The 12,451-nt window shown below is 50.9% G+C and overlaps 1 protein-coding gene across 8 annotated transcripts in view; it reads left to right on the forward strand.

Moving 5' to 3' along the window:
• Positions 1–12,451, forward strand: part of AUH (AU RNA binding methylglutaconyl-CoA hydratase) — a 354,609-nt gene that overhangs the window by 322,103 nt on the left and 20,055 nt on the right. The window contains exon 11 of one of the 8 annotated variants that reach the window (XM_058693265.1): positions 6,015–6,056. The exons of the other annotated variants lie outside the window; for them this stretch is intronic. Within the exon in view, the coding sequence (XP_058549248.1) occupies positions 6,015–6,041 (27 nt within the window). The 3' untranslated portion in view covers positions 6,042–6,056. Of the gene's footprint in view, positions 1–6,014; positions 6,057–12,451 lie in introns of those variants that run through there. 8 annotated transcript variants of the gene reach the window in all.

Consider the following 12,451-nt stretch of genomic DNA (forward strand, 5'->3'; position numbering starts at 1 on the left):
GTCCGGTCCAGGAGCCGAGCCCTCCGTGCCCGCTCCTCCAGTTGGAGGGACAGAGATCCCGGCCGGGTCAAGTTTCTGGGATGCCGCACGGTCTCTTTCTGAGCTGAACGCTTGGCTGTGTTTGTGGCCCAGGTGAGCCCCACCTGCCCCCCACGTGAGTGTCAGGCTGTGATTGAATTTATTACTTATACCCCGTGGACTCTGCGTGACTTGGAAGGGCCTGCCGTGCTGATGGTGCAGGCATTTTGTGGTGTTTAGGGGTGTAAGGAGCGGGTCACATCCCTACCCTGGTCTGCAGGCTCCTTCACGAGGTCTGGAGTGGGGAGGGCGGGGGCTCTGTACAGAGTGTGGAGGCGGGCTTCTGAGATCGCACCAGACCCGAGCTGCCTCGACCAGTCTGTTAAGTCAAGGCAAATTACTCCCTGGGCCTCAGTTTCCTCATCTGTGGAATGGACGGGTAAAGGATCACGGGGCAGGTGGTCAGTATTACGTAGGGTGACGTGGAAGCTTTAGAGCCGAGCTTGGTTGGCCCACGTCTCAGATGAGTGAGTGGCTCCCGGAGGCATCTGCACAACGTTATAGTTCATCCTGTCGATTGAATCATCGTTTCTGACACATCGAGAAAGACAGGAGTTTCAGATTTCATTGTTCACACTCTCCCCAGTATCTGAGTAAAAAAAAAGGGCCCGTAATCAAAGGTGGGCAGCCCTCCCTCCCCTAACACACACACAGTGGACTTGACCTTGGAGTCAATCTCAGGGCTCCGTGAGAAGAGCTGACCCCAGACTCACATCCCACACACTTTGACCGCAGGGGCCCCTGCCCTCCCGACGGGGCACCTGGATGAGCCCTCACCATCTTCCCTTTGGATTGAGGCAAGACTGGGAGGGAGGGGGACAATTCCACGTCGACACCCCGTTCATTCCCCACGAGCAGGTTCTGGGTTGGACGGAACAGAAGTTACTGTGCCCTGCTAACACTTGCTAGGGATTCTGGGTGGACCTCATTACCTCGGGGATAGAATCCGATCTGCGTTCGCTTCTAGGACATTCTCCCATCAACTCAGGATGCCTGGGCCATACTGGCGGCCCAGTCTTTTGAACTTTCTGCTGTCTGCGCACCTGCTGGTGGCTGGAAAAGTACCCCCCAGTTCGGTGACGGGCCTGCCTTTAATTTCATAACATCAAATGGGGTCCCTCACGTTTCCAGCCGTCCACTCACATTTCCTGGTCCGTTCATGTCTCGTCCTAGAGCCTCCTGCCCATCTTCTCTCTTAGCTGATCACCTTGCTTCCTGTTTCACCGAAAAAGAAAAAAGGGAAAAAAAAGAGCCGTCACGACACGTTCCTCCCGTCCCACCAAGCAACACACAGGTGCATCTGACGACGGATTCTGTCTTCCCTCCTGTTACCATGAACCGTCCGCTCTCTCATCTAGACAAACTTCTCTTCTTGTTCATGAGATCCCACGCCTTTAGCACACTGGTCCGGAAACGCTCCCCTCTCTCTCCTGCATAGTAAAACTTCTCCGCTCTTGTGGAACACTAGCATCTGTGTAGCCACGCATGGTACTTTTACCATTTAGAAGAAGAAGAGTAACACAGAAACAAAGTTTTGACTTCACATCCATCTCTAGCTACAGCCCTGTGCTCGATCTTGTCTATGCTTTTCCTCCCCGTATCAAAGGACACGGATGCCTAGAACTGCGTCTCCCCAGATGCCTGCGGCCAGCATTCTGGTGAGATTCTTCATGACACGTGGAGGACAGAGGGATGTAGGGCCTCTCACTTAGGAGCAAGTAGCTCCTGGGCATCCTGACCTCCTTATTCATGCCTCAGGGCCTTTGCACATCCTGTTCCCGCTGCACAGGAACCTTTTTCCCCCAGAGAGACACATGGCTCACCTCCTTCTTTCCAAAAATGCCGTCATCTCACCTGGGCTGTCCTGACCATCCTGCTTAAAATTTCTGTCTGCAGCGGTCCTGGGTGAGTCCGTCGGTTAAGCATCTGACTTTGGGTCAGGTCATGATCTCATGGTTTGTGAGTTCGAACCCTGCCTCGGGCTCTGTGCTGACAGCTCAGCCTGCTTGAGATTCTCTCTCCCTCTTTCTCTCTCTGTCTGTCCCTCCTTAGTTCGTGCTTTCTCTCTCAAAATAAGTAAACTTAAAAAAAAAAATACTAAAAAAATTTTTTAACCTGTTCCTTCTCACACCCCCAAGGCTTTCTAGTTCCCTTTCCTAACTTACTTTCTTTTCAAATGTTTATCACCTTCTTATGCAAATTCATATTTCTTTCTTTATTGTTTGTCTTTCACCGGAACTTACACGCCTTTGGCAAAGGGCTTTCCGTCTGTTTTACCTGCTGTTAAGACAATGCCTGACATAGACTTCCGATTTCTTGCTGAGTGATCCAAATGAATGAATAAGATGTTATTCAAAGCACTTTGTGAGGCGTAACTCCTAGGTTCTGGTAAGTCGAGCTCTTATTATTGTCATCGTTTAGATACCCTGTTTGTTTTCATTTCCTATTCGAGTTCGGAATGGGTGAAGAGAGGGGCGCCTGAGTGGCTCAGTACGTTGAGCGTCCGACTTCGGCTCAGGTCGTGATCTCACGGTTCATGAGTTCGAGCCCCACGTCGGGCTCTGTGCTGACAGCTTGGAGCCTGGAGCCTGATCCGGATTCTGTGTCTCCCTCTCTCTCTGCCCCTCCCCTGCTCGCACTTTCTCTCTCTCTCAAAACTAAATAAACATTAAAACAATTAAAAAAAAAAAAGAATGGGTGAAGAGGTGGTGAAAAATGTCCAGATTGTGGGGGTGTTTGTTTGCTTATGGCTATTTCCTTTGTTTCTTGTGTTTGTTACGGATTTCTGTTCTTACTTCAGTTTGCCTGGAGTGTGATGTTTGCCCTTGTTTACCTTCTCGAGTGTTCCACGGCTCTCTGTATTCTCCATTAGACAGTCGATTTGTCTGCATTATTGTCACTTGGAAAAAGTGACTCATTATGTTATTTTGGTCTTCCAAAATTTATTTTTTGTCCCCTTACTCCGTTACGAACTGAGTGGCTCAGCTCTCTGTTAGTATGCCTTCTGTGTATCTTTCCTTGTAGGGCTGGTTTTAGCTTTTAGGAAGAGTGCAGCTCGTGCATTGGGGGGTGGAGATTCATGACTGTCAGGCACGGGCACCGTTGTGTCTCAGCTCCAGACTGTGCCCTTGTCACTGGGAAGCGTCCTCCCTTGTCTTTCTTGACGCCATTTTCCTGAACCCTCCCCTCGTTAGACTGTGACCTGCTTTCTTTCCCTTCTGCATTCGGTGCTGTACCTCTGCTCACCCTTCCGCCTTCAAAGATTTTGACTCTATTCAGGTGTATTTCTAGCACACAGCACACTGCTTGGTTTTGCTTTGTGACCCAATCCTAGAGTGTCTTTTTCTTTATATGTTAATTTAATGCATTTACATCTGCTTGTTTGAGATCGTTTTATTTCTATTTCATATTATGCATTCTGTTTTTAATAGCATTGAAATCTTGGAAGCCTCGATGTAAAGGCTTCCTTTGATAACTCGTTAAAGTTATAATTAAATCCCAAGCCCTTAATCCTCCATTTCTCTGGATAAAATCCACTGACTCCTTATCATAAGCAATGACAAATGTATTACATTTCCTTCCCTTCCCCACCGCCAACAAGCCATTTTAATCTTATTTTTTTCCCTAATATTTCCTCTTGTATTTTTATTTATTTATTTTTTTAAATTTTTTTTTCAACGTTTTTTATTTATTTTTGGGACAGAGAGAGACAGAGCATGAACGGGGGAGGGGCAGAGAGAGAGGGAGACACAGAATCGGAAGCAGGCTCCAGGCTCCGAGCCATCGGCCCAGAGCCCGACGCGGGGCTCGAACTCACGGACCGCGAGATCGTGACCTGGCTGAAGTCGGACGCTCAACCGACTGCGCCACCCAGGCGCCCCATCCTCTTGTATTTTTAAAAATGTATTTCTCAGGGCACCTGGGTGGCTCTGTCGGTTAAGCGTCTGACTTCAGCTCAGGTCACGATCTCTCACTTCTTGACTTCAAGCCCCGTGACGGGCTCTGTGCGACGGCTCTGAGCCTGGAGCCTGCTGCGGATTCCGTGTCTCCCTCCCTCTCTAACCCTCCCCTGCCTTGCACTCTGTCTCTGTCTCTCTCTCAGATATAAATAAACGTGAAAAAACTAAAAGAAATAAAAACGTATTTCTCTTTCAACTCATCCATCAGTTTTAGTGATCTGTCCTGATCTCTGGCTCTCTAATGAGGAAGCCACCATGCCCACAGTGCCTATCAAACTTTATCGACCCTCCTCTCTCAGTCACTGTTATGCAGCTGTTACTCCATTGTCACTCTTGTCCTGCATTCTCTTCCGTATCCACAGTCCTAGCTTCGTTTTCCTCTTCGCCCAACAGTTAGGCGGGCGGTGCTCCCAGCCTGCCCTCTGCTCTGGCTTCTCATCCATCTGCCCACGGTCTCAAGTGTCTCCTACAGGGGTGTCTCAGATCATTGTGCATTAAAAAAAATACCCCTGGCCTTTGAATCGAACAAGAGTCTGCTTGAGTTCAAATGGCCTTGGCTCTGTTCTCTGTCCTTGAGGACTCCGCAGGCTTCACTGAACTGTCTTCCAGCGTTAGCCAGCTGCTGTTGGAGTCCAGCTGAAAGCTTCTCGGGTCCAAAACCACGGTCGTCTTGTAGGATGTGTCTCACGTTGATTGCTGGTGGCTCCTAAGACACTAAGGGAGCGTAAGTCTTTGTGAGTTGAGGAAAGTGTTCTACGATTATATTTTAAAATATTTATTCCATCTCGGGGCGCCTGGGTGGCTCAGTCGGTTAAGCATCTGACTCTTGGTTTTTGCTCAGGTCATGATCTCACAGTTCATGAGGTCGAGCCCCAAATCGGGCTCTGTTCTGACAGCGCAGAGCCTGCTTGGGATTCTCTGTCTCCTTCTCTCTCTGTCCCTCCCCCACTCATGCTGTCTCTGTCTCTCTCAAAATAAATAAATAAACTTAAAAAAAATTGTTCCGGGGTACCTGGGGGGGCTCAGTCAGTTAAGCGTCCGACTTCAGCTCAGGTCATGATCTCACGGTTTGTGGGTTTAAGCCCCATGTCTGGCTCTGTGCCGACAGCTCGGAGCCTGGAGTCTCCTTCGGATTCTGTGTCTCCCTCTCTCTCTGCCCCTCCCCTGCTTGCACTCTGTCTCTCTCTGTCTCTCAAAAATAAATTAAACTTGAAAAAAATTTAAAAGATAATTGTTGCATCCTACTATTTAAGCTCTCTGCCCTAGGGACAGTGTGCGTATGTTGGATTCCCACTGTCGGTCTTGCCCATCTCAGACTTTCTCTCCAGTCCCTCAGCTCTCACCTCATTTCCTTCCGTCCTGTACTTCACGCCCTTCTGATGCAGCACCCATGTTCCTTGTATTTCTTCCAAGGTGGCTTCATTCCGGGAGAAATGCGCCTTTCTCGAGCTCTGCTGGCCCCTGGTTTACTCCTACCAGCCTCCTTGTCCTTCCTGGAAACCTTGTATCTTCTCTTTCCCATTTGCTTTACTAGGGCAATTTCTTCATTGCTGTGTTGACTTCATGGCGGTCCGTTCCTTCACAGTTCATCAGCTCTGTATCAATATTGTTTGGGGGCGGAGGGGGGCGGAGAATGTTCTTTGTCTGAAACTTGATTTTTCTGTTGTGTTCTTCCTTTCATTTCATGTAGTTTAACTGATTAGATCCCATATCCCCATTTCATTATATATGTTTAAAAGAGATGAGTTCTTCCTGGAGAAGTCACCGCAAAGTATTTCCCAGAGGAAGGGGGACGGGCTGTTCCTCGTTTGCAGGGCCTCCTTTGACGACGCGGGTTCGGGTGCGCCATGGGGTTATTTTGGTCTTTGTTTGCCCCATCAGCAGAGATTGTAGCTTGGAATCCTTACTCTCGGAACCCATCCTTCCTCACCAACACACAGCTCCCAGCAAACATGCTGTGTTTCTCTGCCTTTCCAGCTTCGTAAGCACTTGCACAAATTATGATACGGCAAAGCACACCTGCCATCCGATTTTCATGATTGCCAACGAAGCAATCCAGGAGCATCACTGACTCTGAGACGGCTTCTCCACCGGGTTTTCTGGTACCTTCCCTCCCACGTCTCCAAATGCCCTGTTCGACCACCGCTGGCTCTGGGCAGTGCCCCATTCTGTCTTACAGCTTAGGGTTTTGAATCTCTCCAGAGTCACCAGAGAGGTGGTTTCTGCTTCCCATCTTCCTCGCTGCTGTCGGATCTCGCAGAAGCCACGAGAGAAACAAAGATTTTTTGTGCCGTCGTGTGAAAACCAGATACGGTGGCGTTCGGACTAAGTTTAGAATAACTCGTTTGGGGTATCCCTTACCAGGTTACATCTTAGCACTCCCCAAACAACTTGAAGACCTGCGGTAAACCTGTTCTTTGATCTGCTTTTATCAAAGCTACTGTTTCTCAGAAGAAATGGATTTGCAAATGCATCGTAGGCACCGAGGGCTTCCAACCACACTCCTTCGCTCCAGCAGCTCCTCTTGGAGGAACCGCCCTACCTGCTGGAGCCATAAATACTCGGCAGGAAGATTTCATCAAGAAATTACAAACGTGGGTGAATAAGAGCAAATAAAAATTTTTTTTTCCTAAAAAACGCCCACTCATAATAAGTAGCAGGCGTATACATGGCTATCGTCATATCCGGAGATGCAACTAAACAGACACGCGGGAGTTGTCAATACTTTAAATAACGAGGACGGCTGTCCGGCCTCAAAGCTTATTTTAAACTCGTTTGGGGCAGCATCATTGTATCCACGGCACAGGAAACCCCGCGCGGGGGTAGCGCTCACCAGGTAAACGTAGCCGACTTCTGTCCACGATGGTGACAGGTGCACAAAGTCCGTGATGGTAACAGGTGCGTGACTGCAGCCTTCTCCAAGTCGTGCCGTAGTGCCCCACAGTGTCCTTCTCCCTGGGGTGCGGCCCCCAGGCTGGCACTTAAGACCTTGCAGCCACTTTGTGCAGACACGTTCACTGCCTGTCTCTCACCAGCCCTCGTCTCAGACTTCCCCGAGTGGATTGAAAGAGGGCTCCCGGGGCACCTGGCCTCCTCAGTGTCGGGAGACCGAGCAAGTCTCGACTTCACGCCTCAGTGCTTTCCAGTTACTCTTGTCTGCCTGTCACACCGAGTGGAGGGAAATCCCTGGAGAAAACACAGCAGGGACATTCAGCCTAATCATGGTCACTGAGACTGTTTTGTCCCTAATCAGAATCAAAGTCGACCTTCATTAGCCTTCTTTGTCTTGCTTTGTGATACCAATTGTGTCTCTATCTAAGGATGAATAATTCATATCAAATATCAGGTGGGTTTTCTTTCCTAAAAATAGTTCCCAGCGTCAAAAACAACAACAACCACAACCCATTTTCTTTCTTAGATTCCAGATCAGCAGGCTTTCTCCTCCCCCCACCTTTTCTTCTTTCAAAATAATTCAAGCATTTCAGGCAGATCAGAACATTTGTCGGAAACATTTTCAAGTGTGTTTCTCCCCACAGTATCAGGACTTGAGGGTGTTTGCATGAAGGGAACCCTGGCGGCTGGAGACAACCCTGCCTGCAACCCATTCTGGACTGGAGGCTTTGTGAACATGTACTGGGGGTGGCAGATTACTTTTGACTGATTTCTATCATATCTGATTTTTTCCTCCTTGTGCCCGCTCACGCCCTTATGTGCTTTGGAGAACAAACACATCTTTAGAATTGACATAGGTTTGAGCACGTTTTGAGAAACCATGTTATCTCAAAGTACCGAACCTGTGCCATCCAGTGGGGTGGCCAGGAGCCCATACAGCTGGTGATGTGTGAAATGCAGCTAGTCCAAATCGAGATGGTTGTGGGTAAAACAAAGAAAGAAAGAAAGAAAGAAAGAAAGAAAGAAAGAAAGAAAATGAAATCTCTTACTAGTAATTAGCTTACATTGGCTGCATGCTGAAATAATATTTCCTTCTATGGGGTTAGATAAAATATATTATTAAAATTAATTTTACTTTTTTTTTTCTGTAATGTGGCTACTGGAAACTTCGAAATTTCATAAGTGGCTCACACTGCTTGTAAGAAGCATTATATTTCTTTGGGACAGTACTGATCTAGACACTAGCCCAGGCGGATTTCTGAGTTCTGGGTGATGTGCAGGGTCTAGAAAGGTGGGAGAGAGAGGGGGAGGGTGGGGGGGGGGGCTCCTGTTCAAAGAAAGGCACCCTTAGTCCTTCTTCCTGTGCAGAGTCACTGGCTGTGCAACCTTGGCCAAGTGACCCAGCCTTTCTGCACCTAAGTTGGCAGGGCTGTGAAAATGGGTACCATGATGCCTCTTTCAAACATCGTGAGGGTTAAGTCAGGTGATAAATAGAGCATCTGGCGTAGAGTGAGCCCTCACAAATTTGGCAAAACAAAAGGACTTTTAAAGCACATTTCTTATTTAAACAGTTCTGGCAGCACCATTCATGAAGCATCTGCTCATATGGGGCACAAAAAAAGACGCCTGTGGTGTCCCGGGGGGAGAGCACCGCATCTCAAGCAGGCGATCCGACACACCTCCGGCAGGAAGGCCGGTGCACCTGGCGGCCGCTCCACGGCACGTACCGCCTCCCGCACAAGAGGTAGAACCCGTCAGCCCAGAGCTGCCTGCCAGCCAGCAGAGTTTCCCGTCACCCCCGGGCGACCGCGGACTGGCAGTTCGAAGTTTTGTACGGCCCCGGTACTTTCCGCCCAGACTCCGCTGTCCCCTGGCCTGGGCATGAAGCCTTCGTGCTGGGCTTTCTCACGTTCTTATTTGTTCGGGCGAACATCCTAGCAGTTTGCGCACTTAGAGACGTTTCACTTCACGTACCGGGGCAGTGATTTCCAACAGTGCGACAGGGCCATCGTGGAGAGCGGTCTGAGAGGGTCAGGAAAGACGCCGAGTCAGGGCCAGGCTTCAGGGAAGGTGCCCAGCGCCCCCAGACCTCAGCGAGGCAAGGGCGTCTTGATCTCTGAGGTCACCACGAGTGTTCTGGAGGGGCTGTGTCCTTTCTGGTAGCTACATGGGACGCGAGACCTCCCACTTAAAACTCCCACCTTCTGGACTTTATGACAGCCACGGTATTCACGAAAACGCCTGCTCTCGGAAAACTTTCCAACCAGTGATGCTGCGAATGCGTCCTTAACCCGCAGAACTTCTCTCTAGTGAGTTGTTGGTCAAATCGCCCAAGAAGGAAGAAGCAGACACAGGCGGACACCTACGTGAATAAGTCTTTCTATTGCTGTACGTGTTCCTGAATATATGTATCTGGCTGTTCTCACGTATTTGTGTTTTTAAATTTACTACGATGTATTTACTACGAGGAAGTACACGGAATCGTGCTTGCCCCGATGAGCCCTGGTGTTCACATCCTTGTGTTGTCCCCTCTGAATGAACTTGACCGTATGCCTGGCTTTGGCCAATGGGACACTAGCAAGCAAGGCAAAGAGGCTTTCGATCTTTCTATATTGCATTAGTCTTTTGGGAACACCGTCTCGTGGAGCCCCACGTCTCACGTCAAGAGCGGCGGCTGTGTTGCTGAGAAAACCACGTACAGGGAAGGGTGTCCAGGCGGCCCCAGCCGGGTGTAGAGGCCGACCTGGATGTCCCATCCCCAGCAGCATCCAGCGCCCAGCCCAGAGAGCTGACTCAGGGGGAGTGCCGTCACTGTTTGCACTCGTTAAACGGCAACACTGCTGGCCGTACGAGATGGAGAATCGAGACAGTACCACTTACAAACACTGCTGCAAGATGCAAGAAGATAAAGTTACTCATCAAAACACATGCAGTAAGGGCGGGTTGAATGAATCACCGAGGAAGTCCACAGAAAGCCCGGGGGTGGGACAAATGACAAAGCCCCCGGTAAGGCCGGCTTCCAGAGAAATGCTCGGCATGGCGTCCTGAGCGGCGACAGGTGCACTCAGCTTCGGGGACCGGAACCGAATGAGGAGACACAAGAGCCAGGAGATCCACGGTGTCCAGAAGGAAAAGCACGACGGACCGCTGCTCCGAGCGTGGATACCAGGCAGGGAGAGTCGGAGGCCGGGCCAGCCTATTTCCCGCAGGCCTCCCTGAGTGGTGCCGACTGCAAACGTCCTCTTACCTTCCTTAGATTGTGAGTGATGGAAACGCGATCAGAAAGTTGCGCAGAACCGAGATACTCTATCGCCACCTACGTACCTGCACAGCCAGGACCCAGGTCCGGAAGGACCACTCTGCCAGTCCCTGAGGACCTCCCCCACTCCTGTCGCTGCCCCTGAAGATAACAATTATCCTGACTTTGATGGAAATCACTTTCTCGCTTTCCTGTTACAACTGGACGCTGTGGAGTGCTGTTGCCGGGCTTGATTTTTATCTTAATAAAAGCATGCAGCGCGTACGCCTAGGTAAACGCCTTGTTGTATTTAGCTGTGGATCATTCCTTCTCCTTCCTGTCTAGTTATGCACCTTACAAAGACATCTCTATCTTCGAGGTACTTTTATTTTCAGTTTGGGGCTGTGGCAAATACCGCAAGAATGCGTATCGTCAAGCCGACCTATTGGTGCACGTGTCCGTGCAATGCTGGCGGGAACGTACTTAGGGGTGAACTGGCCAGCTTCCACGTGATCGGTGTCCTCGGCTTTAATACACGATGCCCAGGCTGTCTTCCAAAGTGGCCGGCTGGCGGAAGGCCCTCGGGCAGCTCCGGGAGGGTCTGTTCCTTCCCGTCCCAGGTCTCTCCGGCTTTCCGTTTCGGCCACTGTGTGCGTGGCAATGCTTGTTTTCTTTGATTAAGCACCTGTTCATCGGTTTCTTGTCCCTTTGAAATCCGCAGCTCAGTTTTCGGCCTGATCATCATCTTCTTCATTAATCTGTAGGAGTCCCTTCTGTACACTGGGAAAGGGCCCTTGGTAAGGTCGACACCTTGCAAATCCCTCCTCTTTGCTTCTGCCTTGTCACTTTCCTCCCTGCCAGCGTCTTCGGGTGACCAGAGGACCTTGCAAATACTCTAGGATGATTTATCAAGTCTTTCTCTCTTTTGCTGTTTGCATCTTGTTTAATTAGTCCTTCTCTGTCCCATGTTCAAGAACATATCCTTTCCCGGTTTTGTCTAAGAGCTCTGTGTTCTTGCTTTCTTTTTCAGACCTCCAGGGAGTGTGCACGGGGTGAGGTGGCCCCTGATTTCCCATTAGCTCCCCGTGGGTCTCCGGTGACCCGGCCGCACTTACGGAAAAGACTTTCCTTTCACTGAGGCCAGGGTTTCCTTAGCTCGCGTTCCGTTCACACCTCGACCTCAGGGACCACTTTCGGGTGTGCGGAATGTGCGCGCTGCCCCTCAGCTGCCCTCTGCAATGTCGGAAAGCGATCCCCCTCCCCCTCTCTGGGAAAAAACCCGCCGAGCTGCGCTCCCCTGTGGGGCCTTCGTCGTCGCTTGGATCTGACTGAGCAAGTCTCGGTCGTACTGTGAGGTCTCTGGTGGCCTGGGACCCATGTTTTCATTTTGTATTCGGCTTGTCTCTTGGGCTCAGCGGAAGTTGTGTTCCAGATGGCCTGGTTCACCACTACCAGAGGCAGACATTTGGTGGCTCGATTTTGAATACATGAGGTTTACCTTCAGATCTGGCGGGAGAAAGGTGGGGGGCACAGGCCAGGCGAGCGTGAGGCATCTGGATGGGTCACATGCTCGCTACGGGGTCAGGGGCGTGTTCGCTCAGGGGGTGGTGTGCGTATCCCCACCGGGTTGAGGGGAAAGGGGACAGGCCACGACTGGGGGCGGGGGCCATGCCCGGCACAGAGAGGGGGTGTTCCGTGAGGTGGCAGGCACTCCAAGGTTTAAGCTCAGGTGACGCAAGCTGCAAATAACACTCAGAAGAACTCAAAACAGCTTCGAGGACAAGGAAGTGTGCCATCTCAAATATGGCAAGTTTGGGAGTCAGGGTGATTCCAGAGTTGATTAACTCCTCTCCTGATAGCATCAAGATCACGGGCTCTGTCTGTCTTCCCCTGCATGCTGGCCTCCCGGCAAGCTCACCCCCCGGCCCAGGCACCACGGTGGGCGAGGCAGCGGTCAGGCTGCCCCCTCCTCTCCGTGTCTCTTGTCAGCAAGGACCCGCTTCCCCAGAGGCTCCCGGAGGACACCCCTCGCATCTCTTCTGTCAGACTGGCCTGGACTGCCCATCCCGATCCAACCACCGGGAAAGCTGGATAAGACTCATCCTGTGGGTCTGGGCCGCGCCTACCACGTCCCGAAGACAGCCGCTGGGCTTCTGGGAAGTGGGGGGTGGGGAGGCACAAGAAGGTTTGAGTGTGGCCTGGTGGGACAGGAGAGGCAAGAGAGACCCACAGGCCCGGCGGCGTGGGTGTGTTTGGACCCAGGGAACCACCCGCCCCTAAGCAC

The sequence above is a fragment of the Neofelis nebulosa genome, chromosome 12 (assembly GCF_028018385.1).
Source record: "Neofelis nebulosa isolate mNeoNeb1 chromosome 12, mNeoNeb1.pri, whole genome shotgun sequence".
In the NCBI taxonomy this organism is placed as follows: Eukaryota; Metazoa; Chordata; class Mammalia; order Carnivora; family Felidae; genus Neofelis; species Neofelis nebulosa.